The sequence below is a fragment of the Ursus maritimus genome, unplaced genomic scaffold, assembly GCF_017311325.1.
Source record: "Ursus maritimus isolate PB19 unplaced genomic scaffold, ASM1731132v1 scaffold_28, whole genome shotgun sequence".
Taxonomy (NCBI): Eukaryota; Metazoa; Chordata; class Mammalia; order Carnivora; family Ursidae; genus Ursus; species Ursus maritimus.
In genome coordinates this window covers 35621435-35646651 of record NW_024425341.1, presented here as the reverse complement: position 1 = coordinate 35646651, position 25217 = coordinate 35621435, and the positions used below count along the sequence as shown (strand labels likewise).

General features: G+C 35.5%; 1 protein-coding gene across 1 annotated transcript; it reads right to left on the bottom strand.

The window, feature by feature from the left end:
* Positions 1 to 7561: 7561 nt before the first annotated feature.
* Positions 7562 to 25017, bottom strand: CUNH4orf47 (chromosome unknown C4orf47 homolog). The gene is made up of 8 exons (XM_008710474.2): positions 24837 to 25017; positions 22537 to 22724; positions 20828 to 21047; positions 19683 to 19820; positions 19503 to 19578; positions 16172 to 16351; positions 9553 to 9722; positions 7562 to 7781 (listed from the first exon to the last, which is right to left on the bottom strand). Exons 2-8 carry the CDS (start codon positions 22634 to 22636, stop codon positions 7733 to 7735), a joined length of 933 nt encoding a protein of 310 aa, XP_008708696.1. The 5' UTR covers positions 22637 to 22724; positions 24837 to 25017; the 3' UTR covers positions 7562 to 7732.
* Between the last annotated feature and the right edge of the window lie 200 nt (positions 25018 to 25217).

Sequence of the window (25217 nt, the reverse complement as noted above, 5' to 3'; positions counted from 1 at the left end):
ACCACAAATGGGATTCCTTTTGAGGATGCAAGAATGTTTCAATATTCACAAATCAATGTGACACACCACATCGACAAAACAAAGGATAAAAATCATATGATCATCTCGATAGATGCAGAAAAAACATTTGAAAAAAAACTCTCAACATACTGGGTTTAGAGGAAATAGACCTCAACATAAAAAAGGCCATTTTTAAAAAATCCACAGCTAACATCTTACTCAATGGAGAAAAACTGAGAGCTTTTCTTCTAAGATCAAGAACAAGACAAGGATGTCCACTCTTGCCACTTTTACTCAACATAGTACTGGAAGTCCTAGCCACAGCAATCAGACAAGAACTGAGAAGCATCCATATTGGTAAAGAAGTTAAACCATCACTACTTACAGATGACATACTATACATAGAACACCATAAAGACTTCAGGAAAAAAAAATGCTAGAAGTAATAAATGAACTCAGTAAATTTGCAGGATACAAAGCTAATACCCAGAAATTGGCAGCATTTTTATACACTAAAAATGAAGTAGCATAAAGAATAATTAAGAAAATAATTCCACTTACAATTGCACCAAAAAGAATAAAATATCTAGGAATATACCTAACAAAAGAGGTAAAAGACCTACAAACTGAGAACTATAAAACATTGATGCAAGAAATTGAAGATGACACAAATGATCTTGGGTTAAAAGAATTAATATTATTAAAATGTCCATATTACCCAAAGCAACTTACAGACTGAATGCAATCCCTATCAAAATACCAACAGCTTTTTTCACAAAACTAGAAAAAAATTACTCAAATTTGCATGGAATCACAAAAGACCCTGAATAGCCATAGTAATCTTGAGAAAGGCAGGGGAGAGGGGAAAATGAGTGAAAGGGAGTGGGAAATAGAGGTTTCCAGGTCTGGAATAAGTTATAGGAATAAAAGGCACACCACAAGAAATATAGTCAATGATACTGTAACATTTTGTGGTGACAGATGGGAGCTACACTTGTGGAGAGGACAGCAAAATGGTTAAACTTGTCAAATCACTATGTTATAAACCTGAAAATAATGTTACATCGTGTATCAACTACATTCATTTTTTTAAATAATTTATGTTATGTTAGTCACCATACAATATATCCTTAGTTTTTGATGTAGTGTTCTATTCAACTACATTCAAATAAAAATTAATTTTAAAAAAGTATTGATGCTCACAAATGTGAAAACTATGCTATCATACTTTCCTTTATTATAAAATTACACAAATGGCAAAAAAAAAAGAGAACGAATTCAGGTATTGAAAAAAAGGAGTAAAGTTGAGCGTTGTTATCAATTTAAATACAGAATTAAGATTACAGAACTGTGACACTTACGGTTACAAAATAGGATATTTGTGTTAAAACCATTGTCAATATAAAACAACTAAACTAAAAAACTAAGTACATCCTTTTACTTTTAACCTATCTATATATTTACATTTCAAGTGGGTTTATTTTAGAAAGCATATAAATGGGTCTTTCTTTTTACCAAGTCTGACAATCTGTGCCTTAAAATTGCAGTGTTTAGCTATTTACATTTAACGTAATTATCAATGTTTATTGTAACTGATTTCTATGTATTTGATTTCTATTTGTCCCATCTATTTTGTTCCTTTTATCTTTTCCTGCCTTCTTTTGTATTAATTATTTAGGATTACATTTTCTCTCCACTTGTCTTATCAGAAATCTCTGTTTACTTTTTAAGGGCTGCTCTAGAGGTATATATTTTTAGCTGACTACTGATTTTCTTTAAATGATATTACAACAATTCATATACAATGGAAGACTCTTACAATAACATATCTTTATTTTCCTCCTCCCATTCTTTGTGCTACGGTTATTTAGACTTTACTTTTATATATGTTATAAACCCAACACATTTTAATAGATTTGCTATAAATACTAAGTTATCTTTGACTCTTTAAAGAAATTAAACCAGGAGGGGGAAAATTTTTTTTCTATTTATCATTTCTAGCATCTTTTTAAAGTTTTTAAAAAATTTTTATTTTTTTGAGTAGACTCCATGCCCAACATGGGGCTTGAACTCACAACCCTGAGATTAGGAGTCACATGCTGTACTGACTGAGCCAGCCAGGTGCCCCTCTAGCATCCTTTAAACCCATGTTTCCATCTGATCATTTTTATTCTACCTAAAAACTTCTCTTAACATTTCTTGTAATGCAGGTCCCACCTTTTCTCTTTCTCAGTCTTTATTTCACCTTAATTTTTTGAAAAATATGTTTCAGTGAATATAGAATTTTGAATTGGCAGTTTCCTTGAACTCTTTGAAAATGTCATTCTTTTTCTGACTTGCATCGTTTCTGATAAGAATTTTCATACATAGTCTTTTTTTCTCTGGCAGATGTTAAGATTTTTCTCTTTATCAGTGCTTTCCGGTAATTTTATTATGATGTGTCTTGGTGTGCATTTTCCTTGTTTATCCTGTTTATCATTCCTTGGGCATCTTAGATTCAGGGTTTTTAATTTTCTTCATTTTTGGAAATTTTCAGCCCCTATTTATTTAAATCTTTTTCTTTCTGCTGCTTTCTAAGACTTGATAATATATATGATCATTAGTTGTTTTTTTTTTCACTAGTTTTTTTTCTCTTTTGCAATGTCTAATTTGCTATTGTTCCCATTTACTGAAAATTTTCATTTCAATTATTTTCTTTTTCATTTCTAGATTTTCCATTTGGTCTTGTTTATGCCTTTAATTTCTCTCCTCATTGTGCTCATATTTTTCTTTAAATAAATCAACATAGTTATAATAGCTATTCTAATGTCCTTGCTGCTAATTCCATCTTCTCTGCCATTTGGGGGCTTGTTTCTAATGACTGATTTTTTTCTAGTTATTGCCTCTCGGCATGTCTAGTAGTTTTTCATTGGAAGGCAAATACTATAAATTTCATATTGTTAATTGTCCAGATTTTTGCTTTGTTTTCCTTTACAGAAAAGGGGATAGTTCTGTTGAGATTAGTTACTTCTGTTTCATCTTGATCCATATGAGACTTGTTTTAAAATTTTTGTTAGGGTGGGTCTAGGGTAACCTCTAATGTAGTGTAGATACTCTGGGATCTGCACCAAATGCCCTGAGAGACTGACAAAGACCCTCATTGAACTGGTGGGAACTTCTCATCCTCAAATGATTCCTGGCCCTCTGTAAGCTGTGGGAACCAGCTAACTGACAGGTCCCTAGTTGTCCTTTGCCTTCCTTCATGGAATTTAACCCTATGTGTGCCTTAGGTGTCAGCAAAATTAAGGGTACGCCAGTGCACAATTCTGAACTCTTTTCCTATGTAGCTCTTTTCTCTCTAGAACTCTACCCCACAAATGCCAGACACTTTAAACTCCTGATTTCCAATTTCTGTCTCATCTGAGCAAGGCTACCATACTTTGAGATTCCTCTCCATCCTCTCCAGTTCAGAAAGTGCCTCCAAATATAAAGCAATTGCAGGACTCACCTCAGTTGTTTCCTTTTTCTCGTTGATCACAGTTCTGCACTGTGTCCAACGTCTAAGAAGAAGGGTTGTGTATGTTTTGTAGTTTTCAATTGTTTAAGTTAGGAGAATAAGTTCAGCCCCTTACTCTACTTTGGACAGAAGCCAATTTGGGACAGTCAAGTTTGGGAAGTTTAGAAAGTCATAAGAATGGACAGAACATAGCAGTAATTTTTCTAGGTAGCTAGTATCTGTAGGAATGTTGTTCCACTGAATCTCCCCCATCTATAGAAAAGCTGCCCGTGACTATGGGTATGTGTGTACCGGGCTATTGACTAGCCGTTCTTCACCTGAAGGTATATAAGTAGAGAGCCACACTTTAGGCAATGGAGCCCTCCCAAAAAACAACCAGGGTTAAGTATTGTTATGAGAATAATGCTAGAATAAGAACCTTACTTTTGTAGCCCAATTTTCCTTAGGTAGATCTTCCAAATGTTTAGAGGCAAGATCTTTTATTTTTTATCTGGGGGTAAAATTCTGGGCTGCCTAAAGTACAGAGGATAGGAAGGAGGTAAGAGAAACAAAGAAATAGACAGAGAAAGTCTTTCCTTTTTTTTTTTCCAAGTGATTCCAAGTGTTTTATTTAATATGGCTAGTTTTTTAATTCTGTTTAGTTAGCCACTGTATAGTACATCATTAGTTTTTGATGTAGTGTTCAATGATTCACTAGTTACGTATAACACCCATTGCTCATCACAACACAGGCCCTCCTGAGTACCCATCACCCTGTTAACCCCTCCCTCCATCCCCCTCCCCTCTGAAACCCTCAGTTTCCCCCCCCCCAGGGGTCCATAGTCTTCCATGGTTCATGGGTCGTCTCCCTCTCTGATTTCTAGGAACACAGGGGAAGGGAGGGAAATCTGAAGGGAGAGAAAGTCTTTCCTAAACACACTTTAATGTTTCTAGCTCTATTCTTATTTTTATTTTTATATTTTTTATTTATTTATTTTTAGTCTATTGTATTTTTTTGAAACTCCTTATTCTCTGATTATTCCCCTTATTCATTTTTCTGGACTCATTATTTTAGTATTATGTTTTTAGCATCAGAGAAAGAAAGCCAGCAAATAAATGTGTTCTGCCTGCCAGTTTTAATTGGAATCCCCTAACATATTAATGTTGTAAAAAATTATGTTATAAATAGCCTCATAGTATATTTTTGGTTGGGACAAATATCCTCTTTCAAATTTTCCTACCAGTATTTTCATATTTTGTCTTCAAAATAAAATTTAGAAGAAGCTAGTAAAGTTTTATTATTTTTAATTCTGTAGAGATTTTGATAAAATTGCATTAAATCTATTGATGTAGATAGAAATAGCATTTTTACAATATTGAGTCTCCCTAGAACATGGTATATTATTCAGGCTGTTATTTTATATTTTCATTTTAACCCTAAGTTTCCGTAGCTTTTTTCCATTGTAAATAGAATAGTTTCACACTTCCTAACTGACATATAAAAAAACTATCTTTTTGCAGATCATTATATACATCCTGTTAATTGGACTATGTTATTATCTCTAATATTGTTCGAAAGTTTCTTTTTGCATTGTAGGTACCTATATCACCTGCAAGGAATAATGTTGTATTTCTTTTTGTAACATTTATTCCCCTCAGTGTTTTTTCTTGTCTTACTGTATTAACTGTATTTTCCAGCACAGTGTTAGAGCTGTTGATGGCTCTAGCTTAACGTCTGTTATGATTCTGATAGGTATCCTTTATAAAGTAAGAAATATTCTTTCTAATCCTCATGTCCTAAGAGGTTTTAAGTGGAAAGGGTATTTAATTTTGTCAAATGGCTTTCCAGCATCTATTGAGGGAACATGTATTTTTTTCCATTTTAATATATTAATTAAGGTAATTTTAATAATAGATCCACTAATGTCAAGCTATCGTAGTAGTCATAGAATAATCAATCTTATTCTATGATCGTTCAAAATGTGGATTCATTGGCTGATACTTGATTGGGGGAGGGGTTTAAATAAGTTAGAAATATTTTCTTCCTTTTTAATCTATCCTTGTTCAGTTATGCTAGCCTCATAAAATAAATTAAAACTCTTTTCATATTTTCTATGACCAAGACAATTTAAATAACAAAATGTTGGGGCACTTGGGTGGCTCTGTCAGTTAAGTATCCGACTCTTGATTTCAGCTCAGGTCATGATCTCAGGGTCGTGAGATGGAGCCCCAAGGGGCTCTGTGCTCCATGCAGTGTCTACTTGAGATTCTCTCTCTCCCTCTCCCTTTGCCCTCCCCTCCCCTGCCTGCCCCTCCCATCCCCCTGCTCACACACTCACACTCACACACACACACACACTCTCTCTCTCTCTCTCTAAGTAAAACCTTTCAAAAAAAAAAAAAAGGAAAACAATCAATGGACATCATAAATAGTTTATGTCCCTTAAATCAAGTGTGTGTGTGTTCCTCTAGTATCATTTCAAGTATCTTAGTTTTTCTACAGGCTTCACTCTTCCTGTTCCTGGTTTCTGCATTTGCTTTTCTGTAAGTTGACAGAATACATTTATGTAAACTCTAAATAAGCTCTGCCAATTGTCACACTGCTTCTTACACTCTCCAGTAAGGCATTAGATGAGGATTCCCATCTATGAATATTATATGAAGTGTATGTTGCTAATAGAGGCACATCAATAAAAATTAATTATAGCTAACAAAGATATGTGTAAATGAGCAATTATTTAGATTTTAATAAAATTTGAAAATATAAACCTCATCTCAAAAGAATGCATGCATTTATAAGGCTTATTTAATAACACATCAATATATATGACTTTTATTCAGTTATGTGCACCTGGTAAAATTATTCCTAAAGACAAACGTATTCCCTCTGGGTCATATTATATCCTTGATAACGTCTTTAGGATGTTCATTCCACACTGTCCTTTGCATAGGAAATAAAGATTTTAAATATTCTTTTAGAAAAAAGTAAATATGAGATTTAAAAATAAATATATATACAAATATATGTGTGTGTGTATGTGTGTGTGTGTGTGTATATATATATATATATTTTACAATAGTAAAAATTCTCTGTACCATCTGTAATCCTTTTAAAAGCCAGATACATCTGAATTGATATAGTTCCCTCCCCCCAAAAAAAGCAGGTTGAAAAGAAGAGTACTACAGCCTCTATACATTCTGATTTCTAGCCCTGAAAAGCCTAGAATGGCAAAGGGACAAGTACTAAGGAAATCACCATGAGTCAAAAATAACTTCCCCAATATATTACATTAATAGATATTATAAATTTGCCTTTTTAAATACCATCACCACCACCCCCAATTGAATAAAGACTGTGAATAAGACCTCACTGTGAACTACAGTAATGTACTTAAATCATAAATACCCTTAAATACCCTTTCCACTTAAAACCTCTTTTTAAGGACAGATATTTTTTTAAAGTGTAGGGCAAATGAAAAAGAGATAATCTGGGAACAAGAGAATAAGACCTAGAGCAGGATATTCCAGGAGAGACAGCTTTGGACAGCTGCAAATGCACATGAGGGGACACCAAAGACAAACCTCATCCATCTTGTAACTTTGTGTTTTTGTAAGATACTCAACTAAAAGGGCTTTCGTCATTCTCCCTTCCTCCAACTCATCCGGGGGCTGCCATTGGCTAATACGAAGCTTTACACAGGCCATAAATAGAAGGCATGAGACCACATAAATGGAGACATTTGCCTCACTCTATAATGTGCATACATGAATCTATGCAATATGAGTAGATCCATATTTCTCTTTGACGTTAAGAATGCTTTAATGGGCTATGAGACTTGGATAGTCTATCATCCAATTTTCAAATACCTCCAAGAAGAAACACAAGGTAAGAACTTAATGTGCTCTTTCTACCCCTCCAGCCCCAGCCTTCACCCTGGCTCTCTAAGCTTACAATTCTTCAACATGAGTAAGCTTTCAAATGATAGACAACAGTTCAGGATTTTATGAAATGTCTAAACATTATATTCTCCCCAGAACACAGATCTAAACAAAGACCAACAATCATATATTATTAACAAATACTATTTATTCCTTACGTAATAGTACTAAAACAAGGAAGAATATTAGAGTTTCAGGCTTAAGTATCTTTTAAATGCTTGAGATATGTTTCACATCTTATGTTTTTTGGCAAATAATTAGCACTCAATAATGAATTACTGGTAGTCACAACCTAGAAAGCTATTTGTCTTCCAGGTGCTAACAGGACTGTACTGAAGCAGTCTTGTAGTTCTTCATATTTAGTGCCCTAAAATTGGAAAATAAATGTACATTTAATTTTTTAGATGCAGGTAATATATCTGTCCATTCTTGTATAAAAAGTTTTGCAATAAAAATTTAATCATCCAAAACTAAATTCTCTCACCAGATTAAAAAGCATCACTTAAAATTTAATTTAAGAAGGAAAAATTGGTTTGGGGGACCAATTATAAATACCACCCAGAGATTTATTAGTTTTAATATTAGGGTAAGGGGTCCTTGGGTGGCTCAGTCAGTTGAGCATCTGACTTGATTTTGGTTGGTCATATGATCTCGGGGTTGTGGGATGGAGCCCCGCATCAGGCTCTGCACTTGGTGCAGTCTGCTTGGGATTCTCTCTCTCCCTTCCCCCCTACTTGCACGCTCTCTAAAATAAATTTAAAAATAAAATATTTTAATTAATTTAAAAAATTGGGGTAAAAGAAGCTAAAACTTGCTTTTGGATAATATTTGTGATAATATAAAAAGTATCAATAAATTCAAAATTACTAAACAGAAGATAAACTTCTGATTATCCAAAAGAGCAATCAGTTATTCTTTTCTCTGCTACAAACATATATATCATAGAACTTTCTCAGGTGTGTTCTCTGGATAGAAAAGAACACTCAGAAAACCTGAAACTGCTCCCTCTCCCCCACCCCCCCAAAAAATCCCATCTATTTGAGGATGAGTGTGGTGAAGAAAATTCTAATTTTTACTCTCTGTTCTATATTACCTAGATAGAGTTGGGCAGAGTACTGATAGATAAGGGGCTTGCCAAAGGATGGAGATCAAAGGATATGAAAAAAAGACTCCATATATTCCCATTTCCACCAACTAGCCCCCTTAGAATATTATGCCTTTAGACAACAGTTAAATTATATAAATAATGATAAGCAGCCTTATTTTGGGATAGGATAGTAAGATTGGTATTATAATCACTGTTCACAAGTGATACAGAGGTACTGAGATGTTTTAATAAAAGAAAAGAACGTGAATTTGGTGTCCACCTAATCTAGTGTATGATTACATTGAAGTTAGAAATATGTAAATTAGCTTAATTGGTATTAAAACTTTTTCAATGAATAGATAGGAAGGTAATCAAATCAATTCTTCTACTTATTCATGATCTTGGACACACACAAAAAAGGAATGATGGATTGTCCTTTTCTAATTTACATTCTGAACTCCCGAGAACTTCTCAGTTGAGAGTGCTCAAACCTTGGGTAAAATTGAACTTTTAAGATACTTTAATAATATGCTTTCCCTCAAAGGATTATAAAATTATGTTAATAGCTTTTTTAACTGACCAAAATATTTCCTAGAAGATTTCATAAAGGATTATTTCAAATGTAAGGAGAGAAATCTTAAGTGTCATTAGAATTCCTCATAATTACTGAGAGCCTGGAGCCCACATAAAGATAATAATTTAACAAAGATCAAAAACACCCTTTCAGAAACAAATGTTAACCTGTACTGCTAACTGAACTATAAATACCTAAACAGTCTCAAACAACTCATAATAAGATACTATAGATTTGCTTTAAATATTATGAACAGAATCATTTGTACAGATAAATTAAGCTTTTTCAATTAGAACTTCCAGAAGATGGGAAAGAACTTCTACAAGGGAGATAGTCTACATAAAAGGAACTGAGATTTTCAGACACCCAGATTTGTCACTGTTTAAAGTATGTATAAATAAGAGAGATTATTTTGAAGGGATCAAAAACTCAAAAACAATTTTTCTTAGTTTACAGACTAAGGTAACATATAAGTACCTTTTGACATTCATAGTCATTATACTTTCAATTGGTCTGCTTTTTGGTCCACCTGGTGGGTGGAAAATCTTAGCGCCTTTGCTGGAAATCTGGTTTGCCAATTTAACCACATAAGGGTCAGCAGAATGTGAAGGGTAAGGGTCAAATGTTCCTGCCTTCATTCCACCGGCCTACAAATAAAAGTGAGACAATTTAATGTAGTTTTGTAAAACGCTTCTAACAAAATTAGATTTTGAAGAAGTTCATACATATTTGTGTATTGTCTATAGAGTTGGTTTTACATTTAAAGAAAGTTGTCTATATAGAAATATCTCAGAGATATTGTGGGTTCAGTTCAAGACAATTGCAATAAAGTGAATATCACAAAAAAACAAGCTAAATGATTTTTTTGGTTACCCAGTAAATATAAAAGTTATATTTACACTATGCTGTAGTCTATTAACTGTGTAATAGCATTGTGTCTAAAAAAACAATGTATATACCTTAATTTAAAAATGCTTTACTGCTAAAAAAAGAAAATACTAAACATCATTTGAGCCTTCAGTGAATCATATTCTTTTTGCTGATGGAAGTTCTTGCCTTGATGTTAATGGTTGCTTACTGACCAGGTGGTGACTGCTGAAGGTTAGGGTGGCTGTGGCAATTTCTTAAAATAAGACAATGAAGTTTGTCATATTGACTGACTCTTCCTCTCATGAATGATTTCCCTGTAGCACGCAATGCTGTTTGACAATGTCTTATCCACAGAACTTCTTTCAAATTGGAGTCAATCCTCTCAAACCTTGCTGCTGCTTTATCAACTACATTTACATAATATTCTAAATCCTTTGTTGGCATTTCAACAATCTTCACAGCATCTTCATCAGGAGTAGATTCCATCTCAAGAAACCACTTTCTTTGCTCAGACCTAAGAATTACCTCCTCATCCATTAAAATTTTACCATAAGATTATAGCAGTTCAATCCCATCTTCAGGCTCCTCTTCTAATTCCAGTTTTCTTGCTGTTTCCACCACATCTGTAGTTACTTCCTCCACTGAAGTCTGAACCCCTCAAATTCATCCATAAGGGCTGGAATCAACTTCCAAAGTGTTAATGTTGATATTTTGACCTCTTCCCATGAATCACAGATATTCTTAATAACATCTAGAATGGTGAATCCTTTCCAGAAGGTTTTCAAGTGACTTTGCCCAGATCCATCAGAGGAGTCACTATCTATGGCAGCTATAGCCTTATGATATGTATTTCTTAAATAATAAGACTTGAAAGTTGAAATTATTCCATGATCCATGGGCTCCTGAACAGATGTGTTAACAGGCATGAAAACAACATTAATCTCATTATACATCGCCATCAGAGCTCTTGGGTGACCAGATGCATTGTCAATAAACAGTAATATTTTGGAAGGAATCTTTTTTTTCCTGAGCAGTAGGTCTCAACAGTGGACTTAAAATATTCAGTAAAATATGTCAAACAGATGTGCTGTCATCCAGGCTTTGTTTTTCCCTTTATAGAACACAGAGTAGATTTATCACAATTCTTAAGGGCCCTACAATTTTGGTTATGGTAAATAAGCACTGGCTCCAGCTTAAAGTCATCAGCTGCATTAGCCCCTAACAAGAGAGCCGGCCTGTCCCTTGTAACTTTGAAGCCAGGCAGCGATCTCTCCTTTCTAGCTATTAAAGTCATAAGTGGTGTCTTCTTCCAATAAAAATCTGTTTCATCTACATTAAAAATCTGTTGTTTGGTGTAGCCACCTTCATGAATTTTCTTAGCTAGGTCTTCTTAGCTGTAACTTGCTGCAACTTCTATATCTTTACCTCTCTCAGCCTTCATAGAAGAGAGTTAGGGCCTTGCTTGGGCATAAGGAAATGTTGTGGCTGGCTTGATCTTCTATCCACTAAAACTTTCTCCATCAGCAAGAAGCCTGTTTTGCTTTCTTATCAGTTATGTGTTCACTGGGGTACTGCTTTTAATTTCCTTCAAGAACTTTTCCTTTGCATTTGCAACTTGAGTAACTGTTTGGCACAAGATGCCTAGCTTTCAGCCAATCTCGGCTTTTGAAATGCCTTCCTCACTGAGCTTAATCATTTCTAGCATTTGATTTAAAGTGAGACATGAGGGGGGCGCCTGGGTGGCACAGCGGTTAAGCGTCTGCCTTCGGCTCAGGGTGTGATCCCAGCGTTATGGGATCGAGCCCCACATCAGGCTCTTCTGCTAGGAGCCTGCTTCTTCCTCTCCCACTCCCCCTGCTTGTGTTCCCTCTCTCGCTGCTGTCTCTATCTCTGTTGAATAAATAAATAAAAATCTTTAAAAAAAAAAAGTGAGACATGTGGGGCACCTGGGTGGCTCAGCCCGTTAAGCTTCCAACTCTTGATTTTGGCTCAGGTTATGATCTCAAGTTCGTGAGACTGAGTCCCTCATAAGGCTCTGCACTCAGCAGGGAATCTGCTTGAGATTTTCTATCACTCTCCCCTTGTCCCTCCTATCCCCACCTCTGTCTCTTTCTCCCTCTCTAATAATAATAATAATAATAATAATAATAATAATAATAATAATAATGTGAAACATGCAACTCTTGCTTTCACATGAACACTTAGAGGCTACTGTAGGGTTATTAATTGGCCTAATCTCAATACTGTTGTTTCTCAGGAAAGAGAGAGGCCCAAGGGGGAATGGCCAGTCTGTGGGGCAGTCAGAACACACAACATTGATCAATTAAGTTTGCCATCTTACATGGCTGGTGTTCATGTCACCTCCCAAACGATTACAGTAGTAACAGCAAAGATCACACTGATCAAAGATCACACTGATCACAGATCACCATAACAAATGTAATAATAATAAAGAAGTTTGAAATATTTCAAGAAGTATGAAAATGTGACACTGAGACACAGAATGAGCAAATACTGTTGGAAAAATGGCGCCAATAGATTTGCTCAAAATAGGATTGCCACAAACCTGCAATTTGTAAAAAACACAGTATCTGTGAGGCACAAAAAGCAAAGCACAATAAAACTAAGTCTGCCCATACTGTTCAAATACCAGCAGTCCCCCTGCTGCCACTGTAATTTCCAAAAGTTCTCTAAGAAAAGGCGAATGTTTATAAGAAGGTAATATTCAAACTCTTGTCAAGTATTAATATTTTAGTAAGAGTTTACCAGATCAGGCTATCATCTAGTTAAGGGGTGAACCTATTACTGAGAGAGCAAGACTTAGGTCAAATATATTTTGACGCAGAAAGGAGTTAAGGTTCAGAACCAGAGGATGCTCAGAGAAGAGGCCAAAGGTAAGATTTGTCCAACTGGGAGGCTGACATAACATGAGTTTATTAAATATCAGTCAATGATGAAAAAGATACAAAAAATAAAAAATTTTAAAAATAAGGAATAGCACAGAAACAGAAGGTGAGAGGAAAACGTGATCTACTTTATAGTTTTTTATAGTCTATTAAGAAAAGTCAATCAAAATTATTTTTTGACCTGTACACAAAACAAATGATTGTTTTGACTTTCCAAACTGATTTTCCATAATTTTAATCTTTATATTATATAAAGTTACCAAGAAAACTCTATAGAATCATAACCCATTTAAGTAGGCATTTTTTATCTTATAGTATCTAAGCCAAATATACATGAAAATTTAATTAAAATATATAATTGTAATATTTCAAGTTTTCTAGATTGAGGACACATAGATCCTTTTGAGGAGTAACAAAAAAGAAGGAAATTTAAGAAAAGTAACATAAATTCATTAATTAAGCTAAAATCAAAATGGGTGAATTAAAAATAGAAAAATATATATGGTAAACAAACCAAACCACCATATGATGCCTTACAAAATAAATTAAATAAATATACAATATAATTAAGAATGAGAAAGGAGTGGATATACATGAAATATCCAGAAATTTTTGTAAACCTTTTCTAGTAAATTTGAAAACATAAATGAAATTATTTTCAAAGAAAATATAAATATCAAACTTGACTCAAAAGATATAGAAATCCCAAAGGCACCATACAAGAAATTAAGACCAGAACATTTCCTATGAGAATTCTTTTAAGCCTGCAAGGAATGGGTTATTTGTGGTGCTATTTGAATTGCCAAAGAACACAGAAAAATAAGGAAGTCTCCCTGATATTTTAAGATGCTAACATCTACTTATACCAAAATAAAACAATGCATACAAAAAAAAAAAGTTCGGGGCGCCTGGGTGGCTCAGATGGTTAAGCACCTGCCTTCGGCTCAGGTCATGATTCCAGGATCCTGGGATCGAGCCCCAGGTTGAGCTCCCTCCTGGGCAGGAAGCCTGCTTCTCCCTCTCCCCTGTTCCTGCTCTCTCTCCCACCTCTCTCTCAGTCTCTCTCTCAAATAAATAAATATTTTTCTAAAAAAATACAGACCAGTTACACTTTAACTTATTGATGCAAAAATATTTAAAATATTAACAAATAAGATAAATTAGTACACTTAAAGATTAATACAACATGGCCAAGTGGGATTCATTCCAAGAAATCTATTACTATTATTCACCTTATAACAAGTCAAAGAGAGAAAAAAAATATTGTCCAAGTAGATTACACCAAAACATTCAATATAATTCTACATACATTCCTGATTTATCTCTATTTTTGGCATCTATAAACATGAAACACTGGAGTAAATTCAAGTAATTCAGTAAATTCGAGATTAAGGCAAAGGATGGCCACTGTTGCTAACCTGAGAAACTGGACAAGAACATGACTTAAGAGCTATAAATACTGGAAAGGAGGGAGCAAAATTATTTGCAGATAATGTAATCATATATCTAAAAATCAAAAGAGAATCAAGATAATACCCATTAGAACATAAGAAAACTTAATGAAATGACCAATTATCAAATGTTTTTATAAAGATAAATTACATAAGGGAATATATGAGGGGGGAAAAAAAAACTGTTGACCAGAGCCTTAAAATAAATAGGAATAAAATATAAGATATATAAACCTGCGTGAAGTAAAATATAGAATTCTACAAGGGAACTGAAGGTTTTTATAAGTAGTTTATTTCTAAATCAGATGATTCAAATCATAAATATGCTAATACATCCAAAAATCTGAAGATTTAACTTTTTAGCAAAATACCAAACATCTTCGTTTTCCCCAGAGTTTTAGAACATAACTTCAAAGTTCTAAAGAATACTGGAGAATAGCCGATGTAATTTTTTTAAAGAGTAACAAGAAGAAACTAGACCATCCCAAATTAAAATGTAATAGTAATTAAAAGTAGCTTGGTATAGGTAGAAATAAACATCAAATAAAATGGAAATTGAAGGGGAAAAATGGGAATTTTGATTTGACAAGGATGCCATTTCAAAGCAGTGGTATTAAAAATTATTCTATCAGTCATATTAGGAACAACTAGCTTTTTTAAAAACCAATTTTCTTGAAATCTAATTCACATACAATAAACTGCACCCATTTAAAGTTTACAATTCTATGACTTTCGAGAGTTGTATATACCCTTGAAATCATGATTGCAAGCAAGATGCACAGCACATCCTCTGCCAAAGTTTCCTCCTGCCTTAAAAACTGGATTTTAAGGGGCACTTGGGTGGCTCAGTCAGTTAACCATCTGCCTTCAGCTCAGGTCATGATCCCAGGGATCAAGCCAGGCTCCCTGTTCAGCAGAAAGTCTGCTTGTCCCTCTCCCTCTGCCCCACCCCCCTGCTCTCGCTTGCTCACGTGTGTGCGTGCTCTCTTTCTCTCTCTCTCTCTCTCAAATAAATAAAATCTTAGAGGAAAAAAAACCCTGGATTTTGAGAAAGATAAAACCTGAATCCTTACCTTGCTCTTCATGTCAAAATATATTTCAAATGAAGATTTAAATGCAAAAGTGTAAGACTAATAGAAGAAATCAAGAATGTACACTTTCATAATATTGGTAGTAAGGAAAGTCATTCTGAGAATGACATAAAACTCAGCCCAAAAAATTGACAAATTTGACTACATCAAATTATTAAATTTCTGAATAGCACAAAATACCATAACTAAAGTCAAAGATTCAACAGACTAAAAAAATTATTTTCAACACAAATGACAAAAGAATATCATTAATATATGAAAAGATCTCACAAATCAATCTGAAAAAGACAAATATCCTAACAGAAAATATGCAAGGAAAATGAACAGGCAATGCACAGAAGACTCAATGTATAAACTAAGGTTTATAAACTATAAAAAGCATTTTTTACTTTACTCACACTTGTAAACCTCAGCAGAGTAGGAGAGAGTTCATTTTAAACACCATTTCAAAAACTAAAAGATGGTCTGGCTTTTCATGGTTTTGTGAATAACTATGCCTAAGATCTGCAGAGGCACTGAGAAAATCCATTGCAAACTCAAATACACCTGAAGTGATTAATATTATTTCATTTCAAGAGCTCCATTATTCCCTACACCAGCCAGGCTTTGTGACTTTTCATAATTTTGTTAAAATAAATTTCACAATTCTTACTGTGAATAAGAATGGAATAATAAACAGAAGTTTATTATTTACATGGCTAATAAAATGATTTGACAGAAAGAAGCAACAGTTCTTTATAATGTGTAATAATTTTTAATTCTAAAATTTTTAACTTACCTTTTTCCCCGGAGAAGAGGGCTTAAAGGGGTGTGAAAGTAATTCTTTCTTCTCTGTTTTTTTAATTGGTGGTAAAGGTTTCTCAGACGAATAAGGATTGGTATCAAAATATTCCCTTGGGTAAAGGTTTAACTTGAAAGGTGCTCCTTTAATTAAACGATGGTGTTCTTCATTCTCCTTCTGTAAATCAGAGTTTGAAAGCATGTAACATAAATTATTCAAATTAGAAGTAACAGTTAAATTTTCTTTTAAATTTTAACACAAGAATGCAGATTTTTAAAATATTTACTGCTAGATTCACTTCTTTAAAACATTCATTTATGTTTTATTTCTATGATACAAAAGATATCCCCTCTTCCACACCACAGTGGTAATGATAATTTATTCCATTTATCCTTTGGGGCAGTGTGCCTCAAATTTTAGTTTTCATAGTAATCTCTTGACAATTTACTTGAAACACAAATTACAAGCCCTTCTCTCAGGGATTTCTGATCCTCTTGGTCTGTTAGATGGCTCCAAAATCAGTCACCCCAGGTGATGCTGATGTAGGTTACCGTAAAGCAATGCTTTAAAGATCACCTTTTGCTAGAGTATGGTCACCTTTTACTAGAATATTGTGCTTTTTCTACCAACCCGTGCCCTAGAGTATTCAGTTGAGTATGAATCAGCACATAGATGTGAGTAAACTACTCAAAGCCAAAAAAAGGAACCCCTAAAAAGACTAGAAGTTACAGTGTCTGGCTCTTACCACAGGGCTGGCAAGAGTTCAGGTTCCATCAGCTATACTGGAAAACGTGACTGCCAGGGCACTGGGTAGAGCACACAGAAAGGGGTGACCTCAGTAGCTGGGATAATTGGCCCTAGATTGAGCATTGCTCCTGTTCCACCTAACAAATCTTAAAAGTGAGACCTGAAAAAAAATCAAACTGTTTCCAAGTCATTTCACTGCATCCCAGAACAATGCCCAAGAATTTTTATAATTCAAAAAAAATATACAGCACTCAACAAAGTAAATGTCACAGTGCCTGACATCAAATCAAAAATCATTAATAATACAAAGTAGGAAAATACGACCTCTACCAACAAGAAAAACCAGTAATTCAAAATCAACCAAGAACTAACATAGATGTCAGAATTAGCAGAGAAGGAAATAGAAACAATAATTAAACTGTATTCTATATGCTCATAAAGCTACATAGAGACATATAAAAACACTCAAGTAGAATGTCTGGAGAGCAAAAGCGCAATGTGTGAGATTAGAAATACACAGGATGGGGGCGCCTGGGTGGCACAGCGGTTAAGCGTCTGCCTTCGGCTCAGGGCGTGATCCTGGTGTTGTGGGATCGAGCCCCACATCAGGCTTTTCCACTGTGAGCCTGCTTCTTCCTCTCCCATTCCCCATGCTTGTGTTCCCTCTCTCACTGGCTCTCTCTATCTCTGTTGAATAAATAAATAAAATCTTAAAAAAAAAAAAAAAAAGAAATACACAGGATGGCATTAACAGCATATTGCACCTTGCAAGAAGAATAGATTAGTGACCTTATGGACACAGAAAAAAGAAACAATTCAAAATGAAATACAAAGAAGGAAAAAAGAGAATTAAAAAAAAAAAAAGCAAACAGAGCACTGATAAACTGTGGGAGAATTTCAAGAGAGCTAATGCATATGTAATACGAGTTCCTGAAGGAGAGGGGAAAGACAGAAGAACAGAAAAATTAACTGGAGAAATAATAGCTGAAAATATTCCAACTTTGATGAAAACTATAAACCCACAGATCCAAGAAGCTCAATAAACCCCAAGAACAAGAAGCAAGATGAAAACACCACCAAGGCACATCATAATCAACTTGCTCGAATGAGTAACATGGAAATCTTAAAAGTAGCCAGAGGAAAAAGGACAGTAAGTACATAGAGAAGAACAAAACTCAGCATGACAGCAGATTTCTTGTCAGAAACAATCAAGGAAGAATGCAGCGGAGTAATCTCTTTAAAATTCTAAAAAATATATAAAATTTCTGAATTATAAATATTAAGTTCTGAAAATAACAGAACTTTACTATTAGGAGAGAAAAGTATCTTATGCACATAAAGTTTAGGATAAAAGACTAATTACTGGGGTGCCTGGGGGGCTCAGTTGGTTAGGTGTCTGCCTTCGGCTCAGGTCATGATCCCAGGGGCCTGGGGTCCCTGCTCAGCAGGGAGTCTTCTTATCCCCCCCCCCCCCCCCCGCTCGTGCTCTCTCTCTCTCAAATACATAAATACTTTTTTTAAAAAAGAATAATTATTGAGTCACTGATAAAACTGCCTTGTATTTATATATTATGTGTTATTACTACTATTCCTACAGATGAAAAGTGGTTTATACATAATTTTGTAATAATTCATACATAGAAACAAAGATGCTTATTAAATGACCAAGTTTTCTGCTCAATTTAATAGAAAACTCTTCCTGAGTTTGGACACACCCCTTTGCAAAAATGGCCACTATCCTTCTATCTCATGGCCCGACTGCTGCTTAAAGTCACCACGGCAAAAGTGTTGAAGACTGCATGCCTAAAACAAAAAAAATAATGCTTGCCATTTAAGTTCTATTGCTTAATGTCCAAACGAACTTGACTTTTCGTTAATGCCAGTTTCCTTTAAGTTATATTGAAATTGTTAAATTATGTTGATACTGCTCCTAAATTTATAAGGTTTCCTCTACTCATTCCCACGTAGGCTTTGTCTACTATATAAGTGACTTTGTTTCATTCAAAGTCAAATATTATATAAAATGAGTGTAGAGGCATATATCAGTACATTAAGCGTTTATTTCTGTCATTTAATAGAGTACTTTCCTCTCATCTTATCACTCTCTCTTTTCTGTAGGTATTCACCCATTCTCTACCTTCTCCTTTCTCCCTATCACTCCTGTATTCCATTCGTTGATCATAATGGTTTGATTAGACCAAAGGTACTACCACTACTGTCTTAGCCTCAAGTTATCAGGGTATAGTGGGAATGTGGCTAAGGGTTAGGACATGACTCTTCTACTCAAAACTGGACATAGCTGATCAGGCCAAGTTAACAGAAGTCTCATAACTAGTTGAAAGAGATATAAGGTAGATGTGGTAAACTATAGCAGGAGATAAAAGCTCATCCTGGGAAGAGCTAAGAAGATCTACAACAAGATATGGAAGTCTAATATCAAAAAGGTAAAATTATCACAATTCATAAACATCAGTCTACCGTCGCCCTAGTAATACAAATACTGATAAAATAAAACAACCCATTATTAATCTCTAGGTCAACTACAAGAAAGATTGACGAAAGTTAAAATAGATTATTTTACCTTATAATTTAGTTTGGGTGCATCGTAGAAATCAGCAGAGTGTGTTAGCTGTTTACCTATGGTAATATTTGCATAGCTAAGGAAAGAAATTAAGTAGTGGTGACTTTAGGATTCAGAAATTTTAAATTTTATTTTTTTAAGTTCAAAACAAATGATACGCAAGTATGAAAAATATCTTACCCGTATCCAGTTCCTTTCTTTCCTGGGTTTGTGTACAAATTCTTTCCAGGTGCCTCATATTTTTCTCTGGGTTTTGACTGTGCACTGAAGAATGGCACGGGACCACCTAATGTTCCATAGTAGCTTCCTAAACCACATCTTCAATACAGTTTTAAGAAAAGGAGGCAAATTAATACAGCAAATTTTCTGTTATACATATTTGATCACAATTTATAAAAAATGACTGAAAAGGGAACAAAATATACGCAATGGAATTGACTTGCCTAACTTTAGTAAGAAAAAACCACCAGTTTTTTGTTTTTAATCCGATTTCTCCCATTTTCCAAAGTCACAAATTTTCAGATGAGATAATGTTTTTAATTTTTTATGCTTATTTTAAATGTTCCACATAAACAAAATTTCATAATCACCAGGAAGAAACAATAGTTTCCATTAATTCAGAAGATTGCAGTTTTACTAACCTCAAAAAAAAAAAATAGCACAATTAAGTACAAAATAGGCCATTAACCAATCCTCATCTATCATAAATTCTACAGAGTCAACATTACAGAGTGTTCATTAACATCATATCATAAAGCTCAGCTATATAATATGATGTAACAGACTATATGATTTTCTTTGTTTAGTGGTTTAAAGGTAAGGAAAAAAAATGAAACTTTACACTGACAACTGTCAAAACTAAAATATTGTTAAACTCCATACATCTTCACAATGATTTTTAAATAACATGTCTTGATAAATTATCTTCTTTGTCAAAAAAGGCTCCTCCTAATTTTATAATTTTTATGTATACTTTTTAAAAGTTTTTACAAAGCAGAAAAAGAGTAAAGGGCACAGATGACCCAAGGCAGTTTTTTCAAGGTTTTCCAACAAATGTATTTGCATTATTTAGTTGGCTTTTATTATATAACTAATAGAAAGCAATGACATAATCAAAAATTTAATGAGATGAGGATCTACTTAACCAAAACTACCTGTCAACTTATATCACCCAATATAACTGTCTCCACCTAAGACAAGTTCATCCTAAAAATCATATTTTAAAAAATGAATCATACTTAAGTCCTCCAGGAAACACTCAATTTGGGCTAGAGGAGAGAAAAGTGCAGGAGATATATTTATGACCTTTCCCCCCAAACACTTACGGCTTTTTATCTCCACTACTAGGGAGGAAGGCTTTGCCTAGATTTTTTTTGGCTTCTTCCATCATATGCCGTCTCCTCACTTGATTCAGACTTACGTAGCCTTCACCTTCAAATATCCTTACAAAATGGGGATCAAAATAACCTGCCTGGAGGTTTGACATTTCTTTGGATCCCCCAGGTAGCATCTGTTTATTCTTGCTTGCAGCCTCATTAAAGGGTCCTTTAAAAATAAATTAGGAATATCATAATTTTAAGCTCACTAATAATTAAAGAACATGAAAAATAACTGAGAAAAGTTTCATACTGTGATTGGGGCCAGTGAGTTTTGAGCTCTAAAATGCTGTCTCAAACCATTCACTGAAAGCTCTGTGTTACAGACTACACTGGCAATAAGACCTAAGATGTTTCCATTAACTCATTTTAATAATTAGGTCCTGGTTATAGACTCTGAATTTTAGAGCTGGAAGAGACCCTGAAAGTCATTTAATCCAACACTTCCCCATCTGTGTGAGATTATCAGCAAGTACCTGCGTGTGGGTGTGTTTAGGTTGAAGGGAAGGGTGTTCCATACTCAAACTGAGGCAATTCCCCCCCGGATATATACTCAACATGAATTGTCTATACTCACTAAAAGACGTGAACAAGAATTTTCATAGCAGTTTCATTCATAATATTCAAAAACAAGTAACTACTCCATGAACAGGAGAACAGATAAATAAATGTGATATATTTATACAACGAAATCCTAGTAGCCCAGGAATTTCTTTTAAAGGCTGTTTTTATAAATATTTAGAGCTTCTTTTATAATTTAGATCTAGGAGAGCTCAATTTGGGAAGTCCTTCAGCAATGTGAAAATTTTTTTGAACTACAAACAATCTTTAAATCAACCAGTTATTTAAATATGAATTTGTATCACTGATTTTCTAACTTAAATTTTTGAAAAGGTAATATATTCACATAGTTCCAAATTCAATATGTTTTTACAATAAATTTTCCTCCCACACTCGTACATCCAGGTCCTCTCCCACAGGAAATCATGATATTTTGTCTTCCAGAGAATGTTTAAACACGTCCCAATGAATATTTTCATATATACCCTTTTCCATCTTTGATGCTTAGCATAATATATAATAAACAATTCTGCACCTTGATTTTTTTTATTTAACAATATATCTTGGAGATGTTTCATGTCAGTGTATTCTTTTTGGAACAGAGGAGTCATTGAATAGCCAAAAATTAAACTGAGACATTTAAAATGTTTATTTACTTTAGCTCTTTATTATTTATGACTCTTCTAAAAATCCCTCAGCTATTCACTTAGCATTTCACTTTTCAGGAAAGTAATCATGTATGGCCTTTGGGGTTGCACGTGTAAATGCTGCTTGCATAACAGAGTGTCCCATCTGAGAAACCATAAGCTAAAAACTAAATATTCTGATAGAAAATCACCATGCACCTTTGGAAAGAAGTAAAATTACCTATGACAAAAATATACAAAGGAAGGGTATCCGAGTGAAAGGAGCTTCCTGCTTTTGTAAAATGACGTTCTCTCTTAACTCTATTGAAATTTTACAAGTTTATTCAACTTTAAACTTAATGCCCTAAAATATAGAGCATTAAAAAATACCACTTAACCTAAATATTAAATCCAAAATTTCATATGGAAAATATCCACTATTAGGCTGTAAAGAAAACCAGATATACTTACGATTAAATGCTGACACATATTTATCACCAACAGTAACATATTCCATCTCACTGAAGAGGCCAATCCTCTCCATATCAGTTTTCCCTCCTTCTACAGGCATGGTTCCTTCTTGTGGTGGTATCCTCTATATTGACAACTTCAAAGCGTTCTTTATGGCTATTTTTTTTATAGTAAAATCCTAATTTACACTGAAAAATACAGGGAAAAAATTTAGGGAAAAGGCAATTATTAAATTTCAGTCCAAATTACTTTCAGTCTGAGAATTAGCATTCACTATAAAACAATGGTCCCAAACTATGTGGGGAAAGAATCTACTTTGTGGGGCTGAAGGGGAATAATAGCATTTAAAATTATCACCACAAACCCTCCCCTGGATTCTGTGTGTGAAGTATCCACAAAGTACGAGGAAATGTGTATGACAGCATCTGTCGCATTGCATTTATCTGTTGTAAATGATAAAACTGTTACTGTATAGTATAGTATAAATACTGTGTAAAAAACATCTTTCTTTTGAGAAGTTCAAAGTAGATTTAAAAATCATATTTACATAAGGTGGGGGGCACTTTCAGTTTAGATCAAATGACTTAAACATACTGCATTGTCGCTCATGTTGGAAATTACAACAGTTTTTCAGAATGCACAACACGTGTAATTATTATGTGTTATTATCGTACAGTTCTTGAGTTTTCTCAAGTTTAAACGAATACAAGAAATGTGTCACTGGCAAAATTAGTTCACAACGGGGATGGATGGGAAAGGACAATTGTCCAGGCAAGATAAAAGTTAAGAACAACAAAACAAACAAGAATCCCCAATGAATTAAGAGTATTTGTTAAAGGGCAAACTGCAATTGTGAATTTTCTTTTGAAATATCACATTAAACATTCAAGTATTTATTCAGATTTTTTTAAATTAGACTTGTTCTGGAAAGGAAGACCAAAGAGCTAAGGATTATTTGCTTGCCTCCATTTAATCATTTTGTATATATATACATACATCTATATATATTTTTTCCATAGGCTCCACACTCTGCGTGGAGCCCCAACGGGGCACTTGAAAGCACCACCCTGGGATCAAGACCTGAGCTGAGATCCAGAGTGCGTCACTTAAGGGACTGAGCCACCCAGGCGCCCCCATAATATTTTTTAAGTACCGACCAGATCTAGGAGCTGGGCATACATTACTGAATAAAACAAACACGGGCTTATGCTTCCCAAGGTAAGAACATTGTACCTTGAATTTCGGTGACACAACACACTCGCCTATTTGCAACTGTGGCTCATCTGAGCATCAGCATTGCTAACGGGTAATATCAGAGGCGCAAGGGAAGATTCCGTTTAAACTGAAGCCTAAGAAGATACGCTTCCATTTCCCCACATTGCAACTCCTCCTCTGCTCTGTTTTAGAAGCAAATGTCGGTCAGCTGGGATGTGCTACCTTCACGTGCGGCGTGTTTCCAGGTTCCATCCCACTGCCCAACCACACGGGCGTCCTGTGTCGTTACCCGGGCTCAAATCCTTTAAATGGCTCCCAGGGTCCGCTATCACCCCCACTTGTCACCATGCGAACCCCACTCGCTGGCACCTGGGCTGCATGTGGCTTCTTTCGGTTCTCACATCAGGCTCGCTCCAGCCACAGGACCATGGCACATGCTGTTGCACTGCATACGAGTACTTCACTGTGCTGACCCCGGTAGTTCCCCCAGTTAGCACGGACCCTCCGGATGGTGCAGCCCATTTGCCTGTAATGACCGCACATCACGTACTTCTCTTCCTAAGCCCTCACCACGGTTTACCTAATGGGCTATCGGTTCATGTACAGCGTGTGGGAGCCCTTTCATTACCAGCTGTTTTCCACTGGCTTCCCCACAGCAGGAACCGGGTGAGTGTGGCGCTTCCTCACCGCGGTCTCCGCAGTGTCTGCACGGCTCCCGCACGCGACAACGCGAGCCACCGAGGGAGGAAGGACAGGGGTTTCCGCCCTGAATTTTTCCACTACTTAGGTCTTGCTGAGCACCATTGACAGAACCGTTCATTCATCCCACACACACCTTGCAAACCCCTCCTCTGGGTGAAGCTCCCTGACAGAAGCTAGGACATTTCAAAGGGCCTGGGTCCTGACCCCAGGGCGCTTCCAATCTAACACGAGTGAACTCGGCAGGGTCCCTCGTGCTTAAAGCGCTGAGGGGAGGGTCGGAAAACTGGTGAGGCGACAGGAACGTGATTCCCCATTAAGAAAACAGCCTCGTGGGAGGACGGTAGCGAAAGGACAACACCCTGAGGCCCCGAGGACCAAGTCACCTCTCAGAAGGACACCCGGTCCGACAGCCGAGACCAGGTCGTCTGAGGTCGGGTCCGTGTTAACTCCGCGGCAGGAGCTACAAGTGCTGGGGACCACCTGGCGCAAGCGCTTCCGCGCGACGCCTCACGGAGAAGCGCCTCCGCACGCTCCGCGCACTGCTGATAACGACTGTGGCCGCACGTGTTTATTGTGACGCGTTGCCTCGGGTACGGGAGGACTCGTTTCAGAGGGCGCTACGGTAGTCTCTGTGGGGAGTTCTGAGCCGCATCACGGAATATACAGAAAGACTGAAGAGTGTGGGTCGAATGCGAAGGACTCAACCAATAGAATTTACTGAGAGAAGGATGCTAGGAGGAAGCCTTATCCGTCCGCGAGGAAGC